This window comes from Drosophila kikkawai, chromosome 3R, assembly GCF_030179895.1.
Source record: "Drosophila kikkawai strain 14028-0561.14 chromosome 3R, DkikHiC1v2, whole genome shotgun sequence".
Taxonomy (NCBI): Eukaryota; Metazoa; Arthropoda; class Insecta; order Diptera; family Drosophilidae; genus Drosophila; species Drosophila kikkawai.
In genome coordinates this window covers 36191041-36208982 of record NC_091731.1, presented here as the reverse complement: position 1 = coordinate 36208982, position 17942 = coordinate 36191041, and the positions used below count along the sequence as shown (strand labels likewise).

Sequence of the window (17942 nt, the reverse complement as noted above, 5' to 3'; positions counted from 1 at the left end):
GCGCCTGCAGCCACACGCCGCTGCAATCAAAGCGTGGCCCGAGTGCTTCAGACCAGCAGGAGCATTAATCCTTCATTGGCAATCAGGAACCTGTGATGAACTCGCTCTGCCCCGAAACGGAAGTTGTAAAAATGCCAACGCCGCACAAAGCTAACATGGGGGAATTTTCGGTGCCTAGCTCTTGGGCGGATGCCTGGCGGCGGCTCCACAAGGCGACGGGGGATGGGGGCTAACCAGTGGCACGGAACCGATTATAGTATTCCGTATTTGGATTCGGATTCAGATTCAGATCCGCCTGGGGGCATTCGTCAAACGACGCAGCAAGCGAAGCAATTGTTTCGCCAAGTTCCTTTGTTCATTATGTGTACTCTCTGCTCCTTTCAGTTCCTTTATTTTCGCTTCGCTACGTTTGTCCTTGGTCCTTGGTCCTTGGCACGGCATGGGGTTGGGGTACCGGGAGGTGGCATAAACACTGATTGATTGATTAGAGGCTTGAGCCACGGTCTGAAAGAAGCGCACTAAACCTAATGAGCAGCCCTCGAGCAAGTGTCGCATCAATCAAGGACGCATTTAATGCGTTATAAGTGTGTGCGTATGATAGCAGCGATTTCTCTTGATTTGCGATTATTGTTTAGGTGTGTCAGTGTGTGCTCTCAGCACTCCGCCTGACAGCCGGCGATTAGCAAAGTGGATCACCGAAATGAATGAGTCCTTGCCCGGTCACAGTTGACTGAATCCTTTAAGAGCACTTGGCCGGCCTTAAAGCCAGGCCTAGTTGCCAGTAACTGTTGTTGCAACAATGCCAATTTCCCACTCCTTTTTGCGAAACTGTCAACGTGGCCAGCTCAAGTGTCGGCGATTGGCATCAGGAAGAGCACTGGTATCGTTGCTAGCTGACATCTAGCAGAGCTTACCTGGAGCTGCTGGGTCAGCATTGTTGTCTGCCATGGCTTCCGCTACCGGTCAGCCTCCACAACAGGATTCGAGTCGACTTCTTTAACAACACTTATTTGGACACTTGAATAAAAGAGTCTTGACTTGGCCAGGTTACTTTTAAAAGAGCACGTAAAGTTGGCTGATCATTCGACTTCCGAGAGCAAAGAAATACGACCCACAAGAAGCCTTAAATATTTCTCACTCTGTGGTCGAACGTCAGCTTAAAAAAAAATAAATAAATAATAAAATATATAAGAACTATTATTTTATTTAATCTTAGCTATGAATAATTATTTCTACAAGTGTAGCTGCTCCTATAGATACGCCACTCTATCCCATATGACGTACTATTTCATGTCATTCCAGAAAATCATATCAATTGGCCTGGCCACTGGTTTCCCAAAGTCAGCATGATGGTTATAGAGATGGGTTTGCTGACGTGTCCTCCCCCCTCATTCCGATTTGGGTACTTTGGCCCCGCCCTCCTCTATGCGATGTAACCCACTTTGTGACTGTCTGTTGGTCGGTGGGGTCCCCCTTGCAAAGTGCTCATTATCAGCTGAAATGTTGTCAATTACGGATTTTCGTTTGTTTTGTTTTGATTTGACTTTCAATTGAATTTCTCGCTGGAATTTGAATATCCGGCATTGTCCTTTGTCCTTGCCAGCGTTGCCATCGTCACGAACGGTTGCCTCCCCAAGAATCCAAATCCCCCCTTCTGGGCACTCCAAACCTCCGTTTTTCCCATTAAGCCGGGGCTCTTTTCAAAGCTGGCTGCTTATGATGAGCTGGGTTCTTATTGGTAAACTGCAAACTTTGTACATAAAAAATTAATTTGATTATTCTCTCTCCCCCAGAGCTTAGATTTGCGTTAATGACGCCATAATCAACTGTTTTATAGCACTTTAAAAAAGTTAATCCAGCACATATACATGCACTGGACATTTTATTAAGCTGAAGCTGTAACTTTTTTAATTACACCATTTTCCCAGACTGGAGAGGAAATTTGTTGATGCTGCCATTCGAAGAGCAGAGTCCAAATAATTTGTTAATTTATACGCTTTATTATTACGACCCCCGAGACCAGCACGGACACAGGAATATCATGTAGGATATCTATTTCACAACGCACCCAAATGCGGTCGGAGGAGGGATGATGTTATCACTAAGCAGAGGAATTCAATTAAAATCATAATGAAATATTTGAAAATTTGTTTTTATCAAATTTCGTACGGACAGCACATTTTGTGAATTTCAAATGCGAAGGCACAAAGACAATGGCCAGGAACAGAGGGGATTGAAAGGGGGGATCACCCTGCCGGGCAACCGCAAAATAATTTCCTTGGTGCCCCGAATACAGAAAGGCTATTACTCAGGGAGAGCCAGGGCTCCGACTTTTAGGCCATATTCCATTCAAACAATAACACCGGAACATTAAAGTTCAAAATGATGACCCGAACATAATCGACTTGCCTACAATAATATTTAAATTTAATTTAAATGCTCACATGAGGGCATTTAACAGAGTCGGCCTCGGTCTCGGTCTCGGTTTTGGTCTCGCTCTCGGGGCCCCAAAAACCCGCAAGCAAACAAATCGATGAGGATGTGTCTCAATCTGCCGGACAATTTGCAAAACGATATGCTTGAAATAGAAAGGTCGTTGGGCATGCAAAATGCAAAGGCAACAATTCGCAGCTTTTAGTTTGCTTTGCTCTGGCTCCATCGGTATCGTCCGTCGTCCTTCGTCCTTCGCCCTGGGTTAATGCGTTTGTTGTTTTTGCTGCCGAGGGACCACGACGACAACGACAACGACGATGGCGATAACTTTGAGTCGCATGCTTAAAAGCACAAAATGATTGGAAGAGCACAGAGGACCCCGGTCCAGGCTAATGGCATTTTACGGCTCTGCTTTTGTGTGGGTATATTCCGGGGGCGGGATTGCCATTCAAAATTAGAAGCAGCCCAGCCATCCTGCGCACTCGACCTTAAGACGACGATGAACGTTCAGCTGGGTGCAGTAAATGACATATAAGCCCCGGCCAGGCTTAAGTGCTTAGGGCGCCTTGAGTTAATGCGTTGATATGATGATATCATTATCAAAATGTCCTCTGTCTCTGTGTATCTCTATCTATTGCTGTAGCTGTATCTCAGTAGTATCTGTATCTCAGTATCTGTATCTGCAGTGTGTTGGCTTGTGGGCCATTTGTAACTTTTGACCATTAGCTTGTGTTTTTGCGGCGAAATGGAAGCACAACAATTGGTCTTGCTGATTTTGTGGTCTAATTGATACACGAAGCAGACGTCTTGTCCTGTCAGCCAAGTTACAAATGCAACCAGCAACTGACAATTGTTTTCAATGTTTTGGTCAGCAAACCTGACTCCCTCGCTCACTCTCTCTCTCCCTCAGACTGAGACATCCAATCTATTTCAGATGTCAGGGACCCAGTGGTCGTCCTGTACTGCCCCGGGCTGTCAATCAGTGGGTGCGGACGGTTCTGATGCATCTGTCTGGGCGAACGCTGCGTATGCTTAATTCTGTTTGGCACACAGGAGAGTCGGAGCAGGAGACGAACCTATAGCCAGAGCCATAGCCTGTTGTGTCCTGTTTAGTTAAAGGTTTTTGTCTTTTTGTACTGCTGCAAATGCTGCAAAGTTTTTAAGCACGTCGAGCTGTTGAAACTTACGGACGCGTGTCATTGAAAGCCTTACAAAGTTGTCAAACGGGCAGCGGCGACATGGGATGTATAGACAGATCCTGAGACAAAGCACACACGCAGAGGATAAATAGACTGAAGAGGGGCCGTGCCGCAAAAGGCAAGAGCAACATTTCAATTTGCTGCTCTGAAACTTTGACAAGTAGCCAGCCAGTTATCAATAAGCCCGAGAGCATCATCTCAAATATGATTATACGCTGCTTCAAACTTTTTCTCATGCACCGTGCAACATCTCTTTGCAGCTTCGGCAGATATTGCGACTGGCGGACATGGCCAGCCAGAGGATCGGGCCAGGACGAGGCGGTGGAGGAGGAGGAGGAGCCTTGCATACAGCATTCAATATGCTGGCGTTGAGCTGGATTATAATCTCGGAGTTATTGCTCAGTGGTAAGTGTGCCAAAGAGCCATATATAAATGGCATATTGCAGGGCTTCCGCTTCCCATTCTCGCAGCCAGCGGCTGTCATGTCGAACAAGCTGAATTTATTATGCCAACTGCGTGTACCGTCGTGGTTTAAATTGATTATTTAATCTACCAAATAACTGTTTATATTATGCCCGCCGCCCACCAGGCCAAAACCGAACCATTTCGACCAACTCGTCCGCCGAGCGGCGGTGAAGTAGTCAAGGGAGTGTGTGTGCGAGCAGCGCTTGCCTTTGATTAATATCGGTTTGTTCAATTAAAGTCGCCATAATTTGGCCAACCACATGCCAGTCAGTTCACTCGTTTCCGTTCGAGCCCGCAAATCGATGAAAACTTTCCGAATGACATGTCGACCACTCCACGGGCAGTTCATTTAACGAACGAGCTGTGAGCTCGTACTCTTCAGTTTCTAGAGTACATATTTATTGTGGATTTTTATGAGACAGGAAAATAAGTGCCTTCGATAGCATTAAATGTGGAGTCGAACTTTGAACTTGGAGGCTCTGAAAATCTTGATTAATTGCTAGATTATTTACATGGTAGATTTACAACTTGCTCTTTTATAAATATTGTTTATTAAAAATGAAAAAGTTATATATTTCAAAGTAAAAAATATTTTCAAAAAATTAAATATAGAATGAAATATATTTTTCATTATTTTACTTTCCTTTTTATAAACTTAAAGCTGTAATTTTTAAACGGGATTATTGTAACCTATCATAAAATTCATTTCATTTTGTTTAATAATGTTTATTTTCAAGAATTTGCTTATTTTCTCTCTGTAAATTCGAGCCTGCTTTTATCATGTAAATATTTATGTATATTTATACATACCTCCCAGTGCCTGGGCCTGTTTATTTCCCTATCCCGTGTTGCAACAATAAAAAGCGCACAAATAAAAGCGAGAAAATAATTAAATGCACTGCAATCTCACGCAAACAATTGGCAAAGTACAAACGATTAAGAGAAAACTCTGCAAGTAATAAAAACATTTCTTAATGACGACACATTTGTGGAGCAAAATGGAGTGCTAGAAAAACAAAAGAAATTATGTACAGCTCGTAATATATGTACTAGAGTGAATTAATAATAACAAGAAAAGGCAGCAGCTTGTGCTGAGACTATAAAGATGTCGAAAGAAATCGAAATATGACTTTACTTTGTTATTATTGCCAAGAACCACAAATTAGAAGAATTTGTAAAAGAAATAGAGAAATATACATTTCGTTTATTAATTTTCGATATTTTCTCAATATATTTTTGTCCTTAAAGAAACTTTAACATTGGTTCATCTTGCTTTAACATTAATCAAGTTTGCTAAGACCCTTGCCTATATTCCTAAAGCTCAATTTTCACTAATTAACCCTAACCGTTTTGTAAATTTAATACCTCTTCACCAAAATTAAGAGTACACTTCGTGTCTATGCCATAATTATATGGACATAACTATGCATTACATGATGCCGGCTTTTATTTAAATTTCCACTCGATTCCAATGAGCCTTGTTTAATGTTGATAATAGCTGGTAACTCGGGTTGAATTCCACAATTGGCCGGCGAAATGAATAAACGAATTGAAACCGAAATTAAATGGAATAAAATAAATAAATTGCATTAACTGCAAGTCAAATTTGGGCCGTTCGGTTGTCGTCTTTGTCATAAATTAACATGCAAGTGGATACCGGCAGTTCCACCCGGATCGGATCCCTTTTCCTTGTCATTGGAATGGGTAATTGCGTTTTATTTTTCGAATTTTTTGCATTTTACTTTTATTTTTACATTTTCACATTCCCTTTTCGGTTGGCGGCGGCATAATCGAATTCGTATTGTTGCCACACGACGCATTCGACAAGTGGGACTCGTCCTCCGGTTAAACGACATTTGGGACATCCTTTAATATTAATGTGTGTGTGTGTGTCGTGCTCTTTCAGCCCATTGCCTGAAGGATCTGAAGATATTTGTACCGGAGGCCGTCATCATGGGAAATGCAGCGACATTGTCTTGTCAATATGATTTGGAGCAGGTAAGCGACACTTCCTCGAGGAGCAGCAGGAGCAGCTGTAGCTCCGGCAACAATACGGATATTGTCGTCGGCGGCATGCTTAATTATTATAATTACTTGCACTTTGTCTTGCCGTCTTCGCCGTGTTTCCCGTCGCTTATTGTCGCTGCTGCTTCCTCCGGCGCCCACTATCTCCGTCTGCTCCACTTGGGCTTTTCATTAACGCATCCCTGTTATCCTCTTCCTCCGCAGGCGGCGCTCTACGCGGTGCGCTGGTACTTTGGCCAGGAGGAATTCTACCGCTACGTTCCCCGCGAGGCCAAGCCCACATTTGTCTTCTCCGTTGCCGGCATTAATGTTGATGTAAGTTAAATTAAGCATGGGATCGCACAATGTGCAGCGAGTGCTGCTTTTTCTTCATTTTAAGCTTGGCACTCTAAGGATATGGGGATATATAGGGAATTCTACAAAGATGTCACTGAGATGGAGAGGGTTTTGTATTTAAATTTCAATTAAAGTTTAACAAGTAATATTCTTTCTTAGAAATATTTTAACATATAATTTTAGAAAATATTAAAAATACCAATCAACATTTCTGATCTAGTTATCTCATTCCTTCTCCAACTTCAGTGGTAAAAAGTAAGCCTCGAACATAAAGTTCGGCTTATTGTCTTTCCATCGGGACTTGAACTCTCTGGTTATTTTTGCTTTTGGCCCCGACTATTGTCAGCTTAATGGACAAATCACTGGAGCAGCATGGGAGTGCATGTGTTTCGCTTCGGCCGGGTTTGCATTTCGACAAATGCAAAATGGGAAAGCATTCAAATGCTGTGCAAATATTTATATGCGGACAATGGCCGGGCTCCTGGCCGGGTATCCTGGGGCAGTTGCTGCGACGGAGCATCTTGCCGGCTCTCTCGCTCCGCAGGACACTCCTTGTCACACATTTTATTTCTATTGCTGTGCAATATTTGTTCACTTTTATTTACAATATATTCGGCTATGTTTTGCATGTTTGTGTGTGCGTCTGTGTATGAAATATTCCGCTCTACAATTCGGAAAGTGCCACAACACACACACATACACAGACACATGTGCGGCAGCTGACTGAAATATTGCGAAAAGTGCAAAATAGTTTATGGCGCGGCTGCTGTTAAAACAAGACAAACAAATAGACAAACAGAACCGAGTACAGAACAACAAGGAGGCAGGCACCTAGTGGCGAAAAATGCTCGGCATTTCGCTTTCCCATACTGCACTCATTAATAAAAACAACAGCCGCAAAGTAAACGATAAATTATCCGCTGAGAGCCCTTGCTGAAAAGTGGCGAAATTTCCTCAGAGACCCCACTTAAAAATCACTGAGTTGCAGTTGAATTGGAAATCGGACTTTAAGATGAGAAAAGTATTCTTAGGAAATGGATATAATCATTGTCTGAAAGAGAAGGTGTCCTACTCTATTTTTTAAGTATTTAAAAATTTATTTAAAATCTTGAAATATTTTCTACTCCTCTACTCTTTATGGTTAACATTATAAATATTTCTTTACATCTCAAAAACACTCCGGAAACCCTCCCAAAAGTCTCCCATCCGAACAGTGTAACACCAAAGCATTCGCGGAGGGCGATAACGAATCGATTGTCGTATAATCATAAATAAATAAAATTGAATTTGCCATGAAAAATTTGTGTGTGGACGAAATATAAATTGAAAACTCATTCGTCCGCACATAAAACTGCAAACTCACAAACAAACACTTCGGGCCACATTTTTCAAAAGCGCCAAAAAGGGGAACGTTAAATAATCATAAATAATGGCATAAAGCAAGGGCGAATGATGGAGTAATGTTTGTTTTATGTAAGCGAAACAAAGCAACCGATGGGGGCGGGGGTGGTGGCAGCTTCATAGAAATAATTTGCCCCGGCTTCCGTTTCCTGTCGCCGCTCAGCTCCTGCTCCGTTTTTCCCTATCTATCCTTTGGTCCCTCCATCGATAATGGCGAACTGGCTGGCCACATCAATCAGCGTGGGCAGTAGCAACTGCCGGACTTGATTAATTTGCTTTGATTGTGTCTTTAATTTGCACTTCCAACAAAGGAGGGAGGGAAATAAGCGAATAAAACGAAATAAAATAAGATAAAACACAACTGAAATAAGGAACCCTGCTCAAATGTTAATTTGCCACTAATTAGCATTCAAATGCCTTTGCACTAATTAAATATTTCGATTGCAGCAGCACCAGTAGTCCTTGGCTGTGGGAGCAGTGGGCGTGGCTGTGGGCAACGGGCGTCAAGCTATGCGTGTTAATTATTTCCTCGTTTCCTTTTTTTTTTATTCTCTTTCCGATTTTATTTGGCCTTACATCGCCAGCGAATTGGAAACTATTCAAAAAACACAACCAATGGCATTGAGGTTAATGTGCAAATTTTTGTAGCCTACTTATGTGCAGCGCCAGCAGTGGAAACTCATTATAAATTTGAGCAAATTTTTCCACTTCCACTTCCACTCCACTCCCGGGCCCCGAGCTGCTTGAGACGCAATCAGCTGTGAACCGCAAAAGGTGAAAAGCATAAGAAAAGCTGAATCGGAGAATCGGAGTCGGCAAATCCGAGGGGTGGTCAGAACCCGGAGCTGGAGCTGGCTTTGGTCGATTGCATAATGCAAATGATTTTAGCCAGCGAGCGCTGTGCAATTAAGTCTGAAGGTTGCCCATAGTTTTAGCTTTCCCCCCCTTGCAGAGCCATGTTAAAAGGTGGCTTTTGAAAAGTGCAAATGTGCCAAACCCGGGGGTAAAAAAATACGTACTTTACGCTCCCAAGCCACAGTAGAATTGGAGACTGTTGACTGAATAAAATTTATAATAGAAAAACTATAGAATTGATTGAGAAACAGGAAGAATTTATAACTATTTTTACTATATTTTTGAAAATGTTTCAACCTGAAATGTGTTTCATTAAAAGTCCAAGAAAAAGTCTAAGAAAAACTCTAACTAAACAGATAAGCAGAAATATTTTTCTGAGAGTTTTGGGATCTTAAATAATCAAGCAATTCCAAAATATTTATATATAAAGGCTAATCTAATAGTTCTAGTAAATTAAACCTTATAGACTGGGTTTTCAGATTAGAAAATAAATCCGTAAAAATTGTTTTAAGACTTCCAAATCATTCTTATGTTTGTAATTATCAAAAATATCAATTTTATGATTTTTTTGAGCTATTTAATCACCTTTTCACCCACTGTTCATGGCGCTAACAAATCGAAATGAGGCGCCATCAGCCAGCAGCTGTGTTTTCCAACTTAAATTGATAGTTGCCGGCACTAACGAAGGCAAACGTCAAAGGCCAGGCCACAAATGGAAATGGAATTTTTAAGTTATGCCAAGGCAACTCAACCGCCACCGGGCCAAATGAAGAGGCAGGCCCCCTGACTGAGGGACGGGGACGGGGGTGGACAGAGATGGAAATTTGTGGCAAGTGCCTTAATTGAGATTAAAACATTATAACTTGACTTGTTTTACTTTTGCTAAATCATTTCAAACAGCTAAACACGCTTAATGAGAAAAGTTCCGCCCGTGCCAAGTTGTCGGCCATTATGCATATGCATATGCCACACGTGTGTCCCCCGGACAAGTGTGTCTCTGTGAGTGTATGTGTGTGTGAGGAGGGGGGCGTGTCATAGGTGGAGTGGGTGTGGCGCATAAAGCATCGGGGAGGGCGAGCTCTTGAAAGGCAGCTGCCGCTGATGACGCCGCCGCTGCCGCTGACATGCGAGGCACTTGTAGGCGCCGGGGGGCGTGGCCAAGCAAAGTGCACTCGTGGCGTCCACTTGAGCGTTATTGGAATGTAAATGTATGCATATTAAGGCGGTGGGCAGAGGAAGTCGCGTCGACAAAACTTCAGAAGTCATTCAGCATGGCAAGGCAACAGAGCCACGCGTCCACCTCGGACTCCCTTGCACCTTGCGCTGACACTGCGAAAATTAAAAAAAGAAATAAATCTTTAAAAAATAATCTACATTTTTATAAAATTATAACTAAGGTAATTTTCCAGAGATTTTATTAATTGAAACAACTTCCTCAAGAATAAATTATAGGTATTTTCCTGACTTAATCCATAATTTATATTTTTATCTCTCTCCTAGTCTCTTTTTTCCCAGTGCATTCCACCTTATTCACCATAAAAAAAAAGAATATTCACAAAATACATAACGAAAAAAAGAGGGGAAATATAAACAGGAAAATCATCATGTTAAATGTAATTAAATTTTTAATTTAGAGACAGCTCCGCTCGCTTCGCTGGCAGTCTTCAATTAAAAACACAATTACCAGGCCCGCCCGCTGAGCTGGGGGGCTAGGAGGTCACCGAATGGGCGGCCTGGAGGCTGAGCGGGACAGGAATAGGATATGCCAAGTGCTCTAAAGTTTTGCGGCTTATTCATTGTCCGCCACAACAATAAAAATCGCCAGCAAGCAGCCAGCCGAGAGGCCTCCTCCGTGTCTCCTCCACTCTTTCACTCTCCTCCTCTGACATTGGCTTCTGAATCCTTCTGGGTCGTTCTGGGTCCTTCGGCGGAGAGAGAGCTTCACGAAAATTTGCGCCCCGAAAAGTTTTTGCACACTGTCAACACGGAAGGAATTATTCCGCATTAAGTTTGCGGTAATGGCAGCGTCAGTTGTCCTCACTTACACACACACACACAGGCACACACTGAGCAGTGTCCTTTGGCTTTTGCCGGAGAGTGTCCTGGCCGCTGGCGCGTTTGCTTTTAACATTGTTAATAACCCGACACGCCTCGCATTTATGCACAGCAATGTGCGCTTAAAATTAATGCACTTGCTACTGGGAAATTTAAGCGAAAAACCAAGAGGAGGCCGAAGCCTGGCGACAGAAGTGACCGAAAAGTTGGTCGGCCCAGAGAGTTACATAGTCCAGGATCTGGTCTCTACGACTGCTGATTTGAATGAACTCCGAAAGGGCTTCTTTGTTGGGCTTCTTTTTGGTCCTTGCTAATTGTATGTGCTAGGGAAAGGCTGTCCTTTTTTTGCTAACTCGTGTGAGGTAGTGAAGACTGATTGAATTTTTTTGTAAGTAATAATATTATTTTTAAAGGGTTAACTAATATTTTATTTTATTTTTGTAAGCTGATGAAAAAAGAACAGATACAACCTTGCTATCAAAGAAAATCAAGAAAATACTTTCTTTCCATAAAAGTACTTATATATTTAGAGTATCCTCTCCCACATACATTGCTCTTTAATCCTAAAACCACCACCCTTGAGTGTTCACTTCAATTTCCATTAACTACTTAAGCCAGTCACATGCAGGCACTTTGCCTTTGCCAAAATTTTCCCTGTCACTTTCCACAGCTAGAAATTGTTGTGTGACAAATGGCAACAAATAAACATAATAAATAAAAATGCGAAATGCATTCGTGAAGTGCACAGCGGCAATCGGAATAGCTGGGTGTAACTAGCTGGCCAAATGGCATTGGGTGCGATGTGTAAGTGAGTGTAGTGGGGGTTCTGCTGGTTCCTAGACCCATTCACATTGGCGTGCTGTTGTCTGCCTGCGCCAACAATGAGCACAATAAAAAGCCATGCATTTTCCAAACACCAAAAATTGTTCATAGCAGCGACAGCAACAACTACAGCAAGGGCTCTGCCAGCAACAGCAATGGCAACCTGCAACACCAACACCAACAGCAGCAACATGGAGGAGTAGAAGAGGAATAACAACCGCACCGGAAACATCTCATTCACTAAATTTGTGGTCGGTTTTTGCCAAGCGTTAGGCAGTCGAAGTTGTGAAATGCCAACGGCAACTGCGAGTGGGAAAAGCATGGCCTGGCGTGGTGGCATGGGTGGGAAATTCGTGGGAAATACTGGTATGGGGAATTGGTTGGGAGAACGCCGTTAGTTACAACAATGCTCCCGGCAGCGGAAATTCGGCATGACATAATACGTGCGCATGTGAGTGTGTGCTGGGAGGAGAGTGTGTCGGGAATAGGAGTGTGCGTGTGTGGTCCTGTGGCCGCGACTTGAGTTGATACAGCAATAATTCATAAAGTGTTGCATGCAAACGAGACTGCAGCTGAGCCAAGCTCACACAGATACTTGAGCACTGGAAAAAACAGAGATTTTAATAAAATTTAAAGTCGGTTCTAGTTGATTTTTCTAAGGCATTTATTTCAAAAAATAATTTTAGCAGGCAGTAATTATTTTCTGTCTTAGTTTGTTACATTTCTAATACACTTTTCTCTCAGTGCACGTGTGCCGCATGCGACAGCGTTGGTAAAATTAAAATTGCTGCACAACAAACAGCGGAAACTCAGTGAGGAGCCGGGAACAACTGCAGAAAGAGCCACAAAAGTGGGCAGCATGCGGCAGTGGAGCGGGATGAGGCGAGGGGAAAGTCAGAAGGAAAGACAGGGGAGCAGAAGGAAAGCCAGGAAAAATGCAGGAAAAGTGGGGAGAGCAGCCGGCATTGGGGGCACTGCAATGAAATTCATTGTATTCTTACAACTCGGCGACTCTGGCAGCTCAGCTCAGCTCAGCTCAGCCGGGCCGAGAGCTTTTTGCAGTAAAGTTATTATTTCATAAAGCCAGAATTATTGAAACAATACTTTACTCTCACACATGGGTTGGACGGCGGGGGCAACAAAAGGGAAACGATGTGCCAGAGAGTGTGGAGAGTGTGGGGAAAACTCCTCCACGTGTCTGTGTGTTTGGCATGCAAAATTACGCTTTAGTGGCGTAATTTTTTCATGCCTGAAAGTTGCGCAGCTGCGGCTGCTAAAGCAATATAAAATATAAATAGAAATTAAAAGCCAGCAAATAAAAATAAATAAAAGCGGAAACGAAAAAACAGGGGCGGGCGGAAAAAAAGAACTTTTCACGACAAACGCAACTTGAGTTGAGCTTTCCCTGCCTGCGTTGTCCTCCTGACTGCCCGGAGGAGCAGTTACAAAATGGCTACAGTTTCAAGTGAGCAACTGAAAAGGATGTGAGCGAGGGTGTGCCAGGATGTGTGTGTGTGTGTACTGGTGACTCTCCGCAAGTCGGCTGTAGTGGGCATATCATTCCTCAAAATGGCAGACATTTGCGTTTGTTTGGCGCGCTTCCTGGCGCTGCCACATCCGCTTCCGCCAGGACCGGCCGCAGAGTACCAGCCAACAAATAAAGTCACATGCAATTAAATAAATATGGCAGTCACAGCAGCAGCGGCAGAGGCCCCACAAACAAGAAAAAGAGTCAACAACACAGCCACAGCCACACGAAGCTGCTGAATAAATAAAGCGGCCAGGAACAACTTTGCGTATATGTTTGATTACATAATTAGTGTCATCTAATTAGATGAGAGGGGTTGGCATTCCCTCGGGCGGATTGGAGGCGGTAAGCCATTGCGTTTGCATGCAGATGAAATATGAAATAAAAAACAGTATCAGCTTGTAATAATTTAAATAAATATTTTAGGCAATAATTATTATATTTATTACCTTGTTTTTTGATCAATTTTTGATTCGATGCCTTGGTTCTATGAGTTTTCACAATACCTGCAAAATATATCCTGAAACTCCCACAGTTGAAACCCATTTTCATATGAATTTACAATTATTTAAAGCAGAGCTAACACAGTGTGGCTTAAATATTTATACGAAAACTATTTTGATGGCTTGGCCAAGCTTTATGCAGTGACTCCATATCCATATAGGTCCTCTCTCGCATAACTCACGTAAGCCAATACCAAATCATAATGTATCTCTGGCCCGATGCACATTATTCATGGACCCAACACAACAGCACAAACACAACCACAGCCTCTCCTCATGCATATAGAGAACCTTATCAATACGTTTCGCATTTGTTTTCATTTTACGATTGCGTAACGAGATCAGCGTCGACAAATCCGAAAGCCACTAAAACCACAGCTCGCCAGGGGCCATTGGGATCGAATGGAGCTGGAGCCAGCCATGGATGGCCAATATGCCAATTGGCAACCGCGAGGAAGATGTGCTGTGGGGGTTGGGATCCCTCTTGGTCTGGGTTTAGAGGTTCACAGGATTCCAGGAGCCCGTAGGTGGTGCTCTTATCGACGGCGTTATCTGCGAATGAACTGGCACAACTGGCTGGAAAGAAAACAACAAACTATAGTAAATATAGAGGGGGAGAAAGCCAGGGCAAGCCGAGCAATGCGCCAAAGTGTTGAAACAATCGTAAAAAGCTGTTGTTTGCCGCGGGCCACTACAACGGGGACGAGGAGGAGGGGTAGCAAGTGGTAACTGATGGTCGGGGATGGCTCTGCCAATAGCAACAACAACAGCAGCAACAACAGCGAGGATGCCAGGATTAGTACAGATGCAAATGAACAAAGCGATGGCAACGCCGGCTATGGTGCTCTGGTGCTCTGGCTTTGGTGGCATATGCAAAACTCGAATGGGTTGCGAACGAGTATTGGTGTTGCCTGAACTTAAATACAAAAGGCCAGGCCTGCGATAAAAGGACCTCTCACACACACACACACTCCTCACACCCAGCGGCACACACGGTAATCGCGAATGGTTCGCTGCTGAAGTGGATTTTGAGTAGGATATTGCACAACTGTTTGCCAAGTGGCAAGCGCTTGCTGGCAATTAACAGAATATGCTAAACTGCGACAACGAGTGTGTGTGCAATGTGAAATTGGCATGATGCGACTCCTGTAATACCCTGGCAAAGGTCCTGAAAGTGACTGCAGGCCAGTAAAGCCAAGCCACAGCCCCGCCATGGGGCATGCCCCCAACCAATGGCAGCCATGGTACTTACTCATGCCCCGTTGATTACCAACAAATGCGACGCTGCCTGCGCGGATTCGGATTCGGAATTGGAATTGGAATCGGAATCGGGGATGCTGATAGAACCCGCCCATCCAAAAATGGAAGATTGAGTTAAATACGTAGGGGATATAGAGAGAGCTTTCCTGCTTTATTACGTTGACAAGGACACTGAGAGAAGGTTTAAGGGAAAACCTTTTTAAGTTATATTCAAATGGGTTCCTTCTTTCACTTTTTAATAGAAAACATGTGTATAAAGTTAATTTACATAGTATATATTATGAAAGGAGGGCCAGTAGTTTATATACTTATTTTTTGCCAGTGCATCCTTCCGATGTATTAACAACCGCCTCTCCCATTCATTACTTGCCACTTTCAGCTCAGCAAGTCGGATGCCACATCGGTGACGCTGAAAGGTGTCACCCGGGAGCTGAGCGGCAGCTATCAGTGCGAGGTCTCCGAGGATGCTCCGCTCTTCCACACGGAGATTCGCTCGGCGCACATGCAGGTGATTGAGCTGCCAAAAGATGAGCCGGTGATGCAGGTGGACAAGAAGGTGATTGGCGTAAATGACAACTTTAAGGCCGTGTGCACCGTGGGTCCCTCGTATCCGCCGGCCAACATCACCTGGTACATCAATGGACGGATGGTGAGATAACGAATATATTTAAAATTAAAATAATTATTATTTTCAAGTAATAATTCAGTTACTTATCACCTGACTTTACTTTCTCTTATCCCACCCCCACTTAGGTTTACCCCACTCCATTGCAGCGCATCACGCAGGATGCCTTCGAGGGCTCCACCGCGTACTCCTCGCTGGAGATCTATCCGCACAGCCAGGTGCTGCAGGGCTTCTTCCAGGCCAAGTACCAGGCGAACATCAACCTGCTGTGCGAAGTGTCCATCCTGCATGTGTTCCACAAGAGCGTCCAGCAGCGGATTGGCCTGAGCAATGCGCCGCCGACGACCATCTCGCCGAATCTGTTGGGCCTGGAGGGCTCGAAGCGGTATGCAAACGGGGATCCGGATAACTCGGCGCTGACCGGTGCCTCCCAGCGCTGCTGCATCTGCTGTGGTGCTGCGGGCGCTCTCCTGCTGGTCATGGCCACGCTGACGGTGGGGCATCTGTGACCAGAGCGGATGGCCTAAGCTGCTCCCACACACCACACTGCCACGGACAAGTCGGAACGCGGAGGAGGAGGAGGAGGACGACAAGGAGGAGGAGGAATCAACAGCGGGAGCTGTGTAATTAAAAAATAACAAACAATATGCTTCGGCATGTGAAGCGTGCAAAAGAACAAGGAAATGCAAAAATCAAAAAATAAAAAAAAAACGAACACAAAAAAATCATTGGGAAAACCAACGGCGACCCTGCATTGTCAACGCCTAGTAAAGCATGTCCTGGTATTTTATATTTTTTTTTATTTGCTGGTTCGCAAACAAAACAAGCAGAGTTCAAACCGATGTAATATTTTTATTGCATTAATTCATCATTTGCGGCGGCTGCCTACAAAATTCCGATAATAAACCGTAAATTAAGGAGAAAATGGGATCTGCATTTCCCCACACGGCACGATCAGCGGAGGGTTAAAATAATAATAATAGTAAAGGTAAAAACATAGCATAAATTTAATACGTAACGCGGCGTGGTTGAACTCTTGAAGAAGGCAAAGAGAAGTCATAGTGAAAAATGAATCCATAAATTTAAATAAATTAACACTGGCACTTGCAAACGAGACGTTGCAAAACTAATTACATAAACAGAGAAAAAACCACAATTAATAAGCGTAAGAGAAACACACACATTTAAATACTAAGTACACCCTACCCTCCAACTACCGCAACCTAGGCACATAAGTTATGTAAATAATTACTGTAAAGTATGAAAAAAACACAAATAATAAATTAATAATACGAAACCCACACAAGGGCAGCTGACCGCGTGTAGGCAAACATTAATTAAAGCTGAGAAGAACAAGTTAAATACAAACTAATTAAGTCTTTATGAAAAATCGATGAAATCAAAAAAAAAATAAAAAATAAAGAGAAAAGAAAAGAGCTACATAAAATCAGATAAGAAAAAAATCAAAAATGAATATCGGCCAAATTCAGTTTAATTGGATTTGTTTTCGTTTCAATTGTGGCTTATTTGCGGTGTCAGGTTGTTGAAATTTTAATTTCCGTTGAGGCATAAGATGGTCTTTGTTTCTAGACTAAATTTAAACAAAAAACGAATATTGCAAATATATATATTTATCGAATAATAAATGTCAGGACAAGAGAGAATTTAGTGCGTACAAGTTAGTTGGATGATGTTAAGAGTATATTCTGCCGAACTCCTTGGCCAAAGGACTATTTTTAGAGGTTCCAGCTCAGCGCAAACTCACAACAAAGAAATTCAAGATGTATTTCTCAGCCAAGTGACGAAAATTGGGAAATTGGAAAGTATATTATAAGCCGATTAAGCAACATATTGTAAATCAAAACAAAACGAAACGATGTTATTTTAGCGAGTTGTGGCAGGCCGAAATAAACTGAAACGCAAACTAATCTTAACTAAACTAAAAACGAAACTAATAATAAAATGTAAAATCAAACTTAAATACAGGAAAACGAGGAAATAATACAACAAAGCCGAGCAGAACGAGCAGAGTCAACAACCAGGAGAAATTATATATTAAATATGCATAATTATAGATAATTTAATGGGAGTTAAGCAAAGCCAAAAAGGTCAAACGAAATCAAACCACACAAAAACCAACAAAGTGCACGCCGGCCGATGTGGGCGTGAGATTTAGCTCAACATTAAAAGCGATAAAGGCAAGAATTATATGACGAAATAAATAAATAATACAAAATGTATAAAAAGGTTGTTTTTAATTCTGACAAAAAGTCAGTTGGAACTAAAATCTCTGGGATTGCAAAGATGGAAACTATAAAACTTAAGCAAGGTTTAAGGTGAGTAAAAAATCCTTTTAAAGTCTTTACTCCTTCAAATTATCCCTTCACTTAAAGAGTCAAAATTTCCGTAACTTGTCAAGCACTTTAGGTGTGCAT

At 42.8% G+C, this 17942-nt stretch overlaps 1 protein-coding gene across 2 annotated transcripts in view; it reads left to right on the top strand.

Annotated features, from left to right (window-relative positions):
* The window catches only part of beat-VI (beaten path VI), a 67198-nt gene extending 49481 nt beyond the window's left edge, over positions 1-17717 (top strand). For both annotated transcript variants that reach the window (XM_070287194.1, XM_017182462.3), the window contains 5 exons: positions 3893-4037; positions 6004-6095; positions 6327-6437; positions 15262-15531; positions 15636-17717. In XM_070287194.1, coding sequence (XP_070143295.1) covers positions 3920-4037; positions 6004-6095; positions 6327-6437; positions 15262-15531; positions 15636-16016 — 972 coding nt within the window. In that variant the 5' untranslated portion in view covers positions 3893-3919 and the 3' untranslated portion in view covers positions 16017-17717. The remainder of the gene's footprint in view (positions 1-3892; positions 4038-6003; positions 6096-6326; positions 6438-15261; positions 15532-15635) is intronic.
* Positions 17718-17942: the final 225 nt, after the last annotated feature.